We start from the raw sequence: 16,014 nt of genomic DNA on the forward strand, positions 1-16,014 counted from the left end.
ACATTACTGCAAACGTACTCGTTTTAGTAGTATTTTTATTTTCACACTTTCTTTGAGGTACTAACAATACTGCAAACGTACTTGTTTAGGTGGTATTTTTATTTTTAGCACTGTCTTTGAAGCACTCACATTATTGTAAACGTACTTGTTTAAGTGGTATTTTTATTTTAGTACTGTCTTTGAAGCACTAACATTACTGCAAACGTACTTGTTTTAGTGGTATTTTTATTTTCACACTGTCTTTGAAGCACTAACAATACTGCAAACGTACTTGTTTTAGTGGTATTTTTATTTTCACACTGTCTTTGAAGCACTAACATCACTGCAAACGTACTTGTTTTAGTGGTATTTTTTATTTTTTGCACTGTCTTTGAAGCACTAACTCGGAACTTTATTTTGTAAAAGCGTATTTTCAATATGTATATATTACCACTGAATTGCGCTAATTTTTATCCGCGCTAATAAATTATAATTTTCATTCCGTCGCATTTGCTCTAAACAAATTGAATTTGTTAATATAAGCACGTTTACAGTGTAAGACAAACTGGCTCCTCTTTTGGATGAGTGAAATAAATATATAAGTCTTTTTATAACTTAATAACTTTAATGAACGAAAATAAATCGGCAACAACATGATCAAACATTTATATAAACCAGAATAAGACAACATAGTCATTCAGTTCACACAATCATTGGATCAAACACAGGCTTTTGATTCTACAGTTATATACACACATCTTATGTTTTCCAGGATTACACATATACTAGAAGTGTCTGTAGCTATAGAATCAAACGCCTGTGGTTCAATCATACCATCTGTAGCTGTTCACATCTAACCATAATATTTCTGAACATGAATTGGTACATCCACTTGGTTTGAAGTAATGCCCTTCCCGAACGGCAGTCAAACAGACCACTTTGTACCAGAACAATTTAACTGGAACTGGAACATGGTAAAATGAACAAATACTACAATCGCTCGTCAATGTTTCAATATATTTGTTAATAAAACGATGAAATGAGACGATGAATGATTTCAGGACTTAGACCTATATAGCCAATCATTTCAGCGGGGATGGTAGATTTCATATTTCGTTAAAATTCCTTAGATCGCTATAAATAATCCATGAAACATTGAGAAATTATTGAATCATATATATATGCGAAGGCATCTTGAAGTCTCTTAAAGACAGATTACATAATTTTAAACCCGCTGAAATGTTAGTTTATAGTAATATTCGCCAACATTTTTACTCGCGTAGTTGTAAATAACCGACTATATAATTATGAATTCACCTATACAACGATAGATGTTTGCAATAGGAAACTTCTAATAGGCGATGTTTGTCAGTTTCCCATCGCTGAACATCCCATTAAAAAACTAATGTTAAAGATGCTCCACCGCCGACCGCGTATAAATGATATTAATCACTTGAACAATAATTGGTGTTTAATCGTGTATATATATGTCTAATTAACACAAAAAATTATATAAAATAATTTATTTTGCCTTTGGTGCATGCGCAATCGGTACTTAATTCCATATAGGATATAGTGGCAGGGAATTTTTTCGGGATGCAATTAATTATTTTTTGTAACTTTAACTTGAAGGGAAATTAGAAGCTCAAACTTTTCAATGGTGGTAATGGTGTAAAGTAAGTAACTTTTGTAACTGAAGAAAAATACTAAATCGTCTTCTCGTGTTTTTGATAGTGAAAAAATATCATTTGTCAGCGGTGGAGCATCTTTAAGTGAACAATGAATTAACATTAGTTCTTTAATGGCACTAAGCAGGATTTCCGATGCTGAAAGTGGTCATTTTAAGAGATACTGATATATAACCTGCCAACAATCTTCAATGAAACATGATTCGAGACTTCGTCCATGTACATGTTTAAAATTTTAGAAACGGACTTAAATAACCAAAACATAAATAACGAAGTACAGGATAAATGTACACCTGAAGAACTTGATTTGTTATACAGTCACTGTAATCAAATGTATAGTACATTTATTGTACAGGAACATCAAACATGCTATGGAGATAATTTAATTTCGGAAATCTATACAGGACTAGAGTAGATATTCAAACATTCGCTCAATAATAATATAATTTCTATATAAAATTATTACACCAAAAAGGCATTAAACCATTAATCATACAAATTGAATATATATCCCGATAAGATTAACATTTTTGGCTACATGTATTTAAATTAAAAAATGACGCCAAGAATAACCTTTATAATCTGGAGTAAAATATTGACGTAAATACATATGTAAGTCATCTGACACATCCATAAAACTATGAATGAAAATATGACATAAATGTATTGTTCTACATTCCTTAAGAAACATATTTCTTAAATTTCATCGGGTTAGAAAATTTTACAATGTCCAGTGTTATACAAAGTAGTTCTCATTAAAACCAATCGAATATGTTACTGATTTCTTTAACATGATATTTGCTTGCATATATGGATTTCATTTACTTTCTAGTAGCATAATATTCCACAAAGTATCACGACTGACTACATAAGCTATCAAAATAACATATTTTTTTCTAAAAATATCAAAAATAAAGACCGTACGTTTAGAAATATTCCACAACGTTAATGATTTAGTATTCAAAAGAACCGTAAAGATGCTCCACCGCTGACGAATGGTATTTTTCTCTATCAAAAACATGAGCAGATGAATTAATATTTTTCTTCAGTTACAAAAATGTTATTTACTTTGCACCATTACCACCACTGAAAAGTTTGAGCTTCCCATTTTACTTCAAGATAAAGATATTGAAAATAATTAATTGTATCCCGAAAAAATTCCGTGGCACTATTTCATATATGGACTGAAGTATTGATTGCCCATGTACCAAAAGTAAAATAAATGATCTTATATTATTTTTGTGCTAATTAGACTTATCTATATACCTTTGTATATATAGTCAATTAAATCCCAATTATTGTTGAAATGAAGAGCATCATTTATGTTCCGTCGGCGAAAGAGCATCTTTAATAATTATGCCAAGAGAAATCGTACACCACAAAACGCGCTTGACTTAGCTGTTAGCCGCTGACCATTGACGTAGAAGAGGTAAACCAGATTTGAAATTTCTGACCGAAAATTGCCATTTCAGAAATCTGTGTTTGCTACAGAACATCTTACCCTTTGAAAGTAAATTTAAATGAACACTGACCTAAACTGAAGTGTGTGTGGGGATGTTATAAAAAAAACTATTATACACTAATATCGATCACTGCTGGTATCTTTGTATGTTACTCCCATTGTATCCTGTCTATTTCGCCTAGTATTGATGTCATTTTCTACCTACAGAATATCTCGGTCTTTCGGTTTCTGTTCTGTTAGAATTTACCCCTGATACTTTATAATGAAGTGTTCCAGTCTTTGAATCGGAATAATTAAAATATGTCATAATTGGTTAACGAGTTACCGAGTATCATAGTTAATTTATAGGTCAACTCGACTTGATCACTACCCAAAATGTAATTCTAAAACGTTTGGATTTTTCTAATTTCTGACAATTTTATAGCTTCACATTACTTCTTCTTTAGTTTAGAATTTTAACATTATCTGTGGCTGGGGCTGGTTCGGTAGTGACCGTCTCCTCTGTAGGGGCAGTCTCATGGAAGACAGATTCTATCGTCCCGTCCTCCGTGTTTATACTGTACACAATCTGGGCGCCATCTTGTAGTGCCACCTCGTCGTCAGGGAGATGTATGAGCACACACTCGACCGTCTCATCTCCCTCGTAATCGACAAGTTCCGGAATCTCGTTTTTGATCACAATCGGCATTGATCCGTCGGCTGGAACCTGAACACCGCCCGCATGCGCACGGGTATTTCCCTCTGCTGCGATCTTCGCTTCATATTCACGGAGATTGCCCATCGGGTCCACACCAACCGCCATGCAGTACTGGATGTGTTTGGCGGTCTCCATATGACGTTTCATCTTGGAGAGGATCCCGAAATGATGGTTGCAAACATTACAATGGAACTGTCGTGCTGGCATGCATTCTTTATGAGTTTTCTTGTGTGTGTTAAGAGCGCCCACAGTAGGATAGGATTTCCCGCACAAGTTACAGTCGTGCGGTCGAACACCCGTGTGCACACTCATATGTCGTATATATTGCTGTTTCCCACCGAATCTCTTATGGCACTTGTCACATGTATACACAAACCATTTCTCTGGAGGGGCGATCTCTGGATGACATTGAATGATGTGGTTCTTGACGCCGTCAAACGTCCTGAACTTCTGGTCACAATGATCACACGGAACTGTCGACTCCTTCATGTGAACTTTGCGGTGCTGCCTCATGGACTCTTTCGTTTTAAATGTTCGGCCACACACCTCACACTGAAACGCGTTGTAGTCTCTGTGCGTCAGTTTATGACTCAGTAGTGTACTGGCCCGTGCGAACCCTCGTCCACAGATATTACACTTGATAGGTTTCTCTTTGGTGTGAACTCGACGGTGCATCACCAGGTCTGTCCGGCGGGGGAATGATTTACCACAATACTCACAGACGCAGGGAACAACGTGAGACTTGGCGTGACTGCGCAACTCCTTGTAATCCTTGAACGTCTCGTCACAACTCTTACACTTGATTATTGTCGGTAAATTATGTTTAATGGCGAGATGTTCGTCCCGCTGGCGCTGGTTTTTGAAGACTTCGTCACATTCAGTACAGGGTAGAAGTTTGCTTCGGTGTACCTGATTAGTGTGACGGAGAAGGGCGCGTTCCTGTAGGTAACACTTCCCACACACGTCACAAACGTACTGCCCTGACGTGTGAATCTTCTCGTGGAGTTTCAGTTTAACAGATGTTTCTAGTTTCTTCTCACAAGTATTGCACTGGTGTACATCATCACTCTTAGATTCTTCATTATCATCTTCATCATCATCATCATCATCATCATCATCATCATCGTCGTCGTCGTCGTCGTCGTCTTCACCGAAATTTTGAATATCGTGCTTTTCTGAGGAGTCTGTGTCCAGCTGGTCATCACTTTCTCTGGCCGTTACTTCCTCTGTATCCCCGCCATCTTTCCTAATGGTATCCTCTTCTTCCTCTGTAACTGCCTGACATGCACTATCTCCTGAGCTATCTTCAGTAATGTTGATTGAATCATCGTGTAATATACCTTTCTCTGGTATTTCAGACTCGGCATCTTTGTCGTCGTCGTCAACTTCCATGTCTTCAGATTCGTGTTTTTTAGACGGCGAGTCATCTAGATATGATGTGGACTTATTGTTTTCTTGTTTACTCACATCTAAGCCACCGTCTTGTGAATCATCGGCATTTTCATCATCAGATTTCACCTCGACTTTGATCTTTTTTCTGAAACCACTAGTGTTCATTGGATCCTTCCGCTTATTGCCACTCGTGCTCTTTCTCTCTGGGGATACTTCTATCGACTTTTCTTTACCTGTTTCCGTTTCATTGCTTTCAAAATCATCCTTGTCTTTCCACTTATCGAGCCAAGGCATGTGTTTTGCTTTCCCCCCACTTCTTGTCCGCATATGAAATGGTCCTTTTGTGTCATTAGAAGGAGTTGTCTGTGAAGTGCTTAAAACAGCTGTTTGTCTTTTCGTTCTGCCATTTGGAGAAGGTACAGATGGAGCTTCACTTCTTGTTTGCCTCTTGGTAGCATATCCCGGTGACATTGGTGTTCCATCCACAGCTTCAGCTTGTTTTGCCTGGGTCTGAGTGTTTGGTGTTTTTGTAATTTGACCTGTTAATGTTGCATTTATATCACCAGCAAGAGATTTCCGAGGTCGGCCACGTTTCTTCATCATAATCTTTTGGGATTCCTCTTGGGTCTTGTACACTAAAATACTTTCTTTGCTGTTAGAATCTTTAGGTTGTATTAAAACGAGAACCTCTTCGCTTTTCCCATCTTTTGATTTTTTGGGATTTGGGGATTTACTGACAGGGACTTCTTCCTCTTCATCTGGTAAATCTGCGCTTATAGATTTGTCTAAGGTTTTCTCAGAGTTAGTCAATGTGGTTGAGTCTGGCGGCAGTGATTGCTTTTTTCCTTTTTGGTCTACTTTAGGCTGTGGCACTGGGGAATTTACCGGACCACTAAACTTGCCACTCTTACTCAGTAGAGACCGATAGACAGGCACATGTGGTATCGCTGGCAGAGTGGTCTGAGGGGTACTGGGTTTGTTGTCGGACATTTTACTCAGTCCCTGGTTCATAGTATTGCCTGTTACCTGACACAAGGTAGTGGATTGTTCTTGTTGCTCTGTTGCAAGGCTAACAAGACCTGGCTGCTTAGTAAAGCCTTGGCAACTTGGTTTCCGGAGTAAGTCTTCGTTACTTTGTTGCGGTTTTGCAAGGCTGACAAGACCTGGTTTCTTGAGTAGGTCTTTAATACCTGTTTTCTGTGTTGCCAGGTTAAGGAAACCCGGTTGCTTAGATACCTGGTTGTTTCCTGGCTGTATGGATATTCCCTCGTGGTTGCCTGACGTCACTGGTACAGCTGTGTTAGGAGTCTTCACTTGTGAGCTTGACTGGCTTAGCCTTGACTCATATTTGTCTACAATGAAAAGAAGGTACATTAAATGTAAATTAAATAACTTCAGTCTATAATCAAATGCCTGTGAGTTAAATTAACTTATCCTAGACTCATATCTATCTACAATGAAAATAAGGTACATTATATGTAAATTAAATAACTTGAGTCTAGAATCAAATGCTTGTGGAATTTTAGGGACAGTGGACAGCCTGTAGCATACATGTATATGTATAGGTCAGTCCCATATGCTGGGGTTTCATTATCTTTCAGGACAGGCAGTACACTTTCAGGGGTACGTTTCTATACAATCTGTATTATCTAATGTAAATTAGCCCAAATCAGGCGATAACACAGCCAGGTTTAACTCCCAAAAAGTAACGGGTACCGTCTGATATTGAAACCCCTGCATATGCATAATTTGGCACCAAGGTGAACCTGCAGTTGGAATTTGAATCCTTTCAGTACTTTCTAAGAAATAGCGACAGCCTAATAAACTCTTTTATTGGATAAAACCCTAATTGTTAAATGCATACAATGCAATGTATAACTAGACACCAACAGGAACCTACATATAAAATTTGAGAGAAATAGCAAGAGCGATAAGTAGAATTAACTATAGAGGAAAGGCAGAACAGACGATAGATGGACCACGGACTAAAGGTGAATTGAATAATCCGCTACCATCAGATGGTTGGCTAAAAATAGTGACATCAATACTTATCAATAATCTTAAGACTACTGCATGTTAACCAACTTTCTTTCACCAATCTGATTAAAATATAGATCCTTATTGTTACGTGTTGGAAAAGACGATCTGACAACATCTCATTAGGGGTCATGTCCAGGTGACCTTTGGAAATAACCAATCAAATTGCTGCTGCCAGAATCTTAGATGTGACTTTAAGGGGATGAAATTGTTTGCAAAAGCTGTCAGAAATATTTTCGTGTCTGAAGTCATCTTGCCCAAACAGCGCAACAAAGCTAATCGTATATGTATACTGGGACATAATGGCTTCAATTAATGTAGCAATGTGTAGAAAATACATTGGATCTGAAGTACACGTACATGTTACAAAGGTCATCCAAACATGACCCCTTATGGGATGTTGTCAGATCCTCTATTGAACTGATCATGAGCGGTTATAAGAATCTGTGTATTTCAATCAGATTGTTCTTTCGCATATACCATTAACTTTCATGAATATCACAAATCAAAGTAAATTTGTGAAAAGTTATCTATACAATATTAGTATCTACCTTACTTATGCTGAAATGTATACGTATTTATTTTTATTACAAATTTTAATCCACAAAATTAACTCTTTGCAAAAGTTATTTTGAATTCAGGAAATCTAAAAGCTGTGAACGAAAGTTGAACTTATAGTACTTGACAAAATAAAATACAAATGTACATCTAAATATCATTCTTTGATTTAACCCATATAAGTTAAATCAAAAACTTTCTGCTAATCAAAATAGTCCTATCCTGTATCTTGACCTGACTAATTGTATTTTTCTATCCTATATTATGACTTACCATTACAATAACTGAAGAATCCTTGCACAAATTTGTTTTTCTCTATGAAGTCTTTGCCGAGCGTCGAGCCAAGGTAAGCACACTGGTTGCCTGATACATTTACTGATATAAACAGAGTTTCCTCCCCTTCTCCTGCAAGTCTTGTGCACTAGAAACAAAAAGGGAAAACAAATTGTGATTCCTTCTCATTCTTCTAATACATAAAACATAACTGATCTCTGGTATGGTCTGACTACAAATCCACACATTGAACGTCTGTTTTACTTGTTCATTACAAATTCACATCAATCAAAAATAAAATAGTGATTGTAATAATACATTTTGATCAATGATAAAGTTAATTTAATATATGCAGTCTGACATGGATAAAAACAATCTTAACATGATAAAAGTTTTTCAATATAACCAGGTTTTAGCATTAGACTTACACTAACTTATAGTGATTTCCCTTATTATTTCATGAAATTGTTTTACTAACAGACTGGGTAATTAAATGCAATCTTAGACATTAAAGATGCTCCATCCCTGACAGAGCATAAACGATACTCATCATTTGAACAGTAATTGGTATTTCATGGTGTATAATATATGTCTAATAAATAATATAAAATAATTTATTTTGCTTTTGGTGCAATCACAATCAGTACTTCAATACACTTTAGACATTATAGTGCCACAGATTTGTTTTGGGATGCAATTAATCATTTTTGATATTTTTTTATCTTATGCATTAACCTGGCCCATTTCATTAAGAAATAAAGTCGGGTCAAATGAAACCTAAAAAGCAGTAATTGTTGTAAAAGATTTAAAATAACAGGGTCATTATTAAGCACTGTAAGCAGGATCTCAACACAAGTAGCTATATAGTTAGTTAGTACAAGGAATACTGGCAGGGATTTTTTTCCCCAGCATGATTTGAGGCCGAAATTAGGCCCCATTCCCCATGGCAAAGCCTTATAATTTTTCCCAATTCAAGTCTTAAATTTCCCAAAGTTTTTTTTGATAACTATCCAAAAATATTGCATGAACTTAGTTGGATAAGGACTCAATATTTGCGAATTTGCTTCAAAAAAGCACATTAACTACACTGAAAATAAAAAAATCTTATTTGTTATGATTTATTTACTATTTCATAATTTTCCCCAAATCTTGGTTTTGTCACACATTTTCCCAAATTCAAAGCCACGGGCCCCAATCCCAAAGCAGTGAGAAAAAGCTCTGACTGGTAGGTGGGTTGTATTGAATGTTGTTATTTTGGCATCAAGGTAATTAATTTTGTCATAGGTAGCATTTAATTAATCATATATAATTTTATGTGATTGTCATCATGTCAGCTGTGTGGAACGTACTCTATCTATGATATTCAGAGTAACATAGCATCATCATTTATAGTTCAGAGGTCATGCTGTTTATGTCCATATTTGAAACACGTACCAAAGTTTGAACATCTTGTATAATGTTTTCAGTCTGGGTAGATATATAGGGGGCCGCCCCGGCATCTGTGTCTATATACGATCCAACCTCAGCCAGAGCTTGCTCCAAGATATCAGGGCAGTCTGTGGCCATCAATAGTTCCTACTCACCTTCAATATAAAATCATTAATTAATTAAACACTGATATTGATGTCACTATTTCTTTTTTATTAAATACGGGTCAAAGAAGTAATATCGACAGGATTTTCCAGATGACACAGGATCCTATCAAACATAAGTCTGTAGGATACAAATTACTTCAAATGGTATATATGGGAAAAAGAAATAATTCCAACCATGTGGACAAAATAAATTGTCAAATTTTTCTAGGTGATCTACACGGTTGGAATTACTTCTTTGTCCCTTTTTTAATTTAATAGGGATATGCATAGCAGATTATCATAAAAATTAATTTGCAAACAAATTTGTTTCAACCATTCTCAGATTTTTTTCATAATGGTACGAAAAATAAATTGTCACTGAAAAAGTCAGATTTAGTATGAAAACAAAGAAAAAACATTAATGACAATTGTTTTATTGTAAAGAGCCATCATCCTCAATATTTCAGAGGTTATACTATCAATGTCTTTATATCCACCCGTGGACTACTGTATGTCCTAGGATCAATGTCTTTATATCCACCCGTGGACTACTGTATGTCCTAGGATCAATGTCTTTATATCCACCCGTGGACTACTGTATGTCCTAGGATCAATGTCTTTATATCCACCCATGAACTACTGTATGTCCTAGGATTAATGTCTTTATATCCACCTGGACTACTGTATGTCCTAGGATCAATGTCTTTATATCCACCCGTGGACTACTGTATGTCCTAGGATCAATGTCTTTATATCCACCCGTGGACTACTGTATGTCCTAGGATCAATGTCTTTATATCCACCCGTGGACTACTGTATGTCCTAGGATCAATGTCTTTATATCCACCCGTGGACTACTGTATGTCCTAGGATCAATGTCTTTATATCCACCCGTGGACTACTGTATGTCCTAGGATCAATGTCTTTATATCCACCCGTGGACTACTGTATGTCCTAGGATCAATGTCTTTATATCCACCCGTGGACTACTGTATGTCCTAGGATCAATGTCTTTATATCCACCCGTGGACTACTGTATGTCCTAGGATCAATGTCTTTATATCCACCCGTGGACTACTGTATGTCCTAGGATCAATGTCTTTATATCCACCCGTGGACTACTGTATGTCCTAGGATCAATGTCTTTATATCCACCCGTGGACTACTGTATGTCCTAGGATCAATGTCTTTATATCCACCTGTGGACTACTGTATGTCCTAGGATCAATGTCTTTATATCCACCCGTGGACTACTGTATGTCCTAGGATCAATGTCTTTATATCCACCCGTGGACTACTGTATGTCCTAGGATCAATGTCTTTATATCCACCCATGGACTACTGTATGTCCTAGGATTAATGTCTTTATATCCAACCATGGACTACTGTATGTCCTAGGATCAATGTCTTTATATCCACCCGTGGACTACTGTATGTCCTAGGATCAATGTCTTTATATCCACCCGTGGACTACTGTATGTCCTAGGATCAATGTCTTTATATCCACCCGTGGACTACTGTATGTCCTAGGATCAATGTCTTTATATCCACCCGTGGACTACTGTATGTCCTAGGATCAATGTCTTTATATCCACCCGTTATGTCCTAGGATCAATGTCTTTATATCCACCCGTGGACTACTGTATGTCCTAGGATCAATGTCTTTATATCCACCCGTGGACTACTGTATGTCATAGGATCAATGTCTTTATATCCACCCGTGGACTACTGTATGTCCTAGGATCAATGTCTTTATATCCACCCGTGGACTACTGTATGTCCTAGGATCAATGTCTTTATATCCACCCGTGGACTACTGTATGTCATAGGATCAATGTCTTTATATCCCACCCGTGGACTACTGTATGTCCTAGGATCAATGTCTTTATATCCACCCATGGACTACTGTATGTCCTAGGATCAATGTCGTTTTATCTACCCGTGGACTACTGTATGTCCTAGGATCAATGTCTTTATATCCACCCGTGGACTACTGTATGTCCTAGGATCAATGTCTTTATATCCACCCGTGGACTACTGTATGTCCTAGGATCAATGTCTTTATATCCACCCGTGGACTACTGTATGTCCTAGGATCAATGTCTTTATATCTACCCATGAACTACTGTATGTCCTAGGATCAATGTCTTTATATCCACCCGTGGACTACTGCATGTCCTAGGATCAATGTCGTTATATCCACCCGTGGACTACTGTATGTCCTAGGATCAATGTCTTTATATCCACCCGTGGACTACTGTATGTCCTAGGATCAATGTCTTTATATCCACCAATGGACTACTGTATGTCCTAGGATTAATGTCTTTATATCCAACCATAGACTACTGTATGTCCTAGGATCAATGTCTTTATATCCACCCGTGGACTACTGTATGTCCTAGGATCAATGTCTTTATATCCACCCATGGACTACTGTATGTCCTAGGATCAATGTCTTTATATCCACCCGTGGACTACTGTATGTCCTAGGATCAATGTCTTTATATCCACCCGTGGACTACTGTATGTCCTAGGATCAATGTCTTTATATCCACCCGTGGACTACTGTATGTCCTAGGATCAATGTCTTTATATCCACCCGTGGACTACTGTATGTCCTAGGATCAATGTCTTTATATCCACCCGTGGACTACTGTATGTCCTAGGATCAATGTCTTTATATCCACCCGTGGACTACTGTATGTCCTAGGATCAATGTCGTTATATCCACCCGTGGACTACTGTATGTCCTAGGATCAATGTCTTTATATCCACCCGTGGACTACTGTATGTCCTAGGATCAATGTCTTTATATCCACCCGTGGACTACTGTATGTCCTAGGATCAATGTCTTTATATCCACCCGTGGACTACTGTATGTCCTAGGATCAATGTCGTTATATCCACCCGTGGACTACTGTATGTCCTAGGATCAATGTCTTTATATCCACCCGTGGACTACTGTATGTCCTAGGATCAATGTCGTTATATCCACCCGTGGACTACTGTATGTCCTAGGATCAATGTCTTTATATCCACCCGTGGACTACTGTATGTCCTAGGATCAATGTCTTTATATCCACCTGTGGACTACTGTATGTCCTAGGATCAATGTCTTTATATCCACCCGTGGACTACTGTATGTCATAGGAAATTTGAAGGCTCTGTTTGCAATAGCAGATGAGGAGATAGTTTTAAATTGGTTCTTTGGTGTAAATCAAAAGCACCGACGGGCTTTTAATATCTTTAAATCAAGTCTCCGCAATCTGATTAAAATACAGATCACATTATACACTACGTTAATTAATGTCACCTGGTTGAAATAAATCTGTTGTATGGCAATGGGAGAGGTCATCCGAGCATGACCTATCTAGGGTGGCTGTCAGATCTCCATAAAGTAGTGTATTAATGGTGATCTGTGTTAATCAGATTGGAACTTCGACTTATCAATGTTTACTGTATGTTTTCCCAAATGTATGTGATTGAATTTTATTTTCATTCAATGTCAAAGTGATAATGTGTGGTGAGTCAAAGTGGAAAAACGCTAGTTTTATTGGATATCCATTATTAGTTATATATAGTCAGTTACTGACCCCTTATAAAGGCATAGAGGGTCAGTAAGATTTATAGGGGGCAAGGGCGAGCTAGCTAGGGCGAATCTTCAAAATCCATTCCTATACACACTGACAGCTTCAGTTTGCGGCCGCCATTTTTTTTATACCTATATGTGGAGGGGAATCATGGGTAATCACCATGGATATGATGCTTTGAAGTATACTTTTTTACTGACCCTCTATGTCTTTATAGGAGGTCAGTAACTGACAATGTAACAAATTCATTGCATCGAGGACCATTGATTTTCTGGTTTCCTATTCACTTTTTAATGTAAAGAATCTGAAATCAAATATAATCTGAATATGCACGAAAATTGAATTAAGACACTTTACAAGGAAATGACATACATGTTAAATTACGGCATCAAATGGAGCTGTCGTCTAGTACTTGGAAATCAACAGTATCTGAAGTCTCTCTCACAAAGGAGAAGGTACGTTAAGACTCGAATATGGCCCCAAAATTAATTCTCCAGTAAAGAACAACATATTTTGCCACATAACTGTTGAATACATTTGCTAACACATTACATCCTGAAAATATCCCGCATGTGCCAATTGTGTTCACTATGACGTCATCAACATGCAGTTTCCCACCATTTTTCACAAAAATCCTTGAAAAATCATACTTTTTGAGTGGTTTTCTCTAAAAATGAATGTGGCCGCCTTCGTGGAGCAGAAAGAGATTTTCACACCTTGTGTATCGTGTATTTATGCATATCCATGCAAAATATAAAGTTGCTCCAAGGTGGCGGCCAAATCCATTTCAAGCCTTTTCTAACCTAAAGATGATGAATTTCTAGCAAAATCTGGCGAGAAGAGGAAAATCATCAACTTGATGACGTCATAGGTGGAGCACATCGTGTACATGGTTATAAAAAGTTATGTTTTGATGAATGGCAAGTATGAGAGTATTTATTGATGTGAAATTGATGTGGATCAGAGTTAATATTTTTCGGCCTGCATGAACAATTAAGGCCAAATACTGGTCCTATCATATCTACTCCTTTCATAATTTACCCGGATACTTTTTTCCAAAAATCAATAACAAATAAGAAACACAAAACATAACAATTTATCTCAGTTCCGTTATCCAGCAAGTATTACTGACAATGACCTTCACTCGGACATTGGTATTCTCTGCATATAAGTGTCAACGCCGGGCCATGACGGAAGAATGTGCTCTTAATTTTTCGTGGTCACAGGACCAAATTAACATTTTCTACCTCCTACCAGGAAGAGTTCATTGTATCCCAGAATCGGCAGCGTTTTTTCATCCATCTATAAAGTATTCTATTCTACCATTTTCTGGAATTTCAGAAGAGGAAAAATTTTTAGCATATTTGATCCCTTTGCATATGTCAATCCAACTCTCTGCTGGGGCCATATAATTCACGATTTTCGTTGACCTATGGCCATGGAAGGTTTCTGCGAAATTCAAACAAATTTGGTTCAGCAGAGATGCTAGAAGTCAAAAATGTAAATTGTTTTACTTAAAAGCCGTCTTTATTGCCATTCTGACGCACGACGGACGATGATGCTCTGAGGCTGCAAACGGGACGATTACGAAATCTAGATCGCCTATGTCAGTACATTGTAGCCCAGGTGAGAATATCGTCTCAGGCTACCCTCTTCCGGCGGCATGCTTCATGACTATAGTGTATTCCAAATGCAAGGCGATTAGCTTCACTGTACATGTGAAAACAAATATGCATAACATCAATCAAGGACGCATATAGAGAAGGATAAGTGCACCTGCTGCCCCTATTGGGGATGATCCAAGGCAAAGGCGCTAAATGTAGGATGCACTGACCGTGGACGTTGGGCGAGGCGACTGACTTTCCTCTGATATCCGTCCGGACGCAGTCTTTGATGTTAGCTTGGCTGGTGTGGAGGGTCACATCCGGCCATGAATTGAGCTGGGTTCGGCCCCTGTGATTTTCATGGGCTGTCGGGTTCTTTCCCCGAAAATTTGACACACCAATGGTCTAAAAAAGTTCCGTGTTTAAAGCAAGTTATAATAATCGTACGGTGAAATTTAATAGCGCTCCAGTCACAACGGGGTGTTTGGGACGACTGGTTTTGCCCGTTGTCAGAATTTACCGCAGTCTCCCAGGGCACACACCTCGCACAACATACACGCAACACACCGCATACATGGGAGGCCGTCCTTACATGACCATAGCTGTTAATAGGACGTTAATTAATCAAACAAACAAACAAAAAAACAAACCATCAACTATTATCTTTTTTCAAACCAGAGCAGACGCCTGCAGTGTATTTTAAGTTACAACATGTATAATTGTAAACTTGTAAACTCCGGTCAAATGCTTAGATAAAGAATTAAAAAACTTAGTATATTTTTCACTGGGAATTTTTGGGTAAGATGATAAACAAATAATTTTTGCTAGAATCTAACCAGGGGCATGTATACATAATTATAAGATCCCCTTTGGAGCCCCCCTACATCCTCCATTTTGCAGAGCGTTCGTTTCAGAGTACAGATTATCCAACAGTTGCTGATTATGAAATATTACAATTTTATGAACAAAACGTTATGACATTACAAGAATGTCATAGAATTGCATCGGTTTCGTAAATCCCAGAGCATGCAATACCTTAATGTTGGATTATTCAACAATTGTTCAGTTCTTCTTACAAGGACGTGTTGTCCGCGCCAAAGGTCGAACCGGAAAAGGATGAATAAAATAGAACTGGAGGCAATCCGGATCAAAAGTATAAA

The 16,014-nt window shown here is 37.6% G+C and overlaps 1 protein-coding gene across 1 annotated transcript; it reads right to left on the reverse strand.

Moving 5' to 3' along the window:
* Window positions 1-590: 590 nt before the first annotated feature.
* LOC138305534 (uncharacterized) lies at window positions 591-15,958 on the reverse strand. Its single transcript, XM_069245804.1, has 4 exons — window positions 15,890-15,958; window positions 9,521-9,669; window positions 8,087-8,234; window positions 591-6,570 (listed from the first exon to the last, which is right to left on the reverse strand). The coding sequence occupies exons 2-4, from the start codon at window positions 9,650-9,652 to the stop codon at window positions 3,572-3,574; spliced, it is 3,279 nt and encodes a 1,092-aa protein (XP_069101905.1). The 5' UTR covers window positions 9,653-9,669; window positions 15,890-15,958; the 3' UTR covers window positions 591-3,571.
* Between the last annotated feature and the right edge of the window lie 56 nt (window positions 15,959-16,014).

This window comes from Argopecten irradians, chromosome 13 (genome assembly GCF_041381155.1).
Source record: "Argopecten irradians isolate NY chromosome 13, Ai_NY, whole genome shotgun sequence".
Taxonomy (NCBI): Eukaryota; Metazoa; Mollusca; class Bivalvia; order Pectinida; family Pectinidae; genus Argopecten; species Argopecten irradians.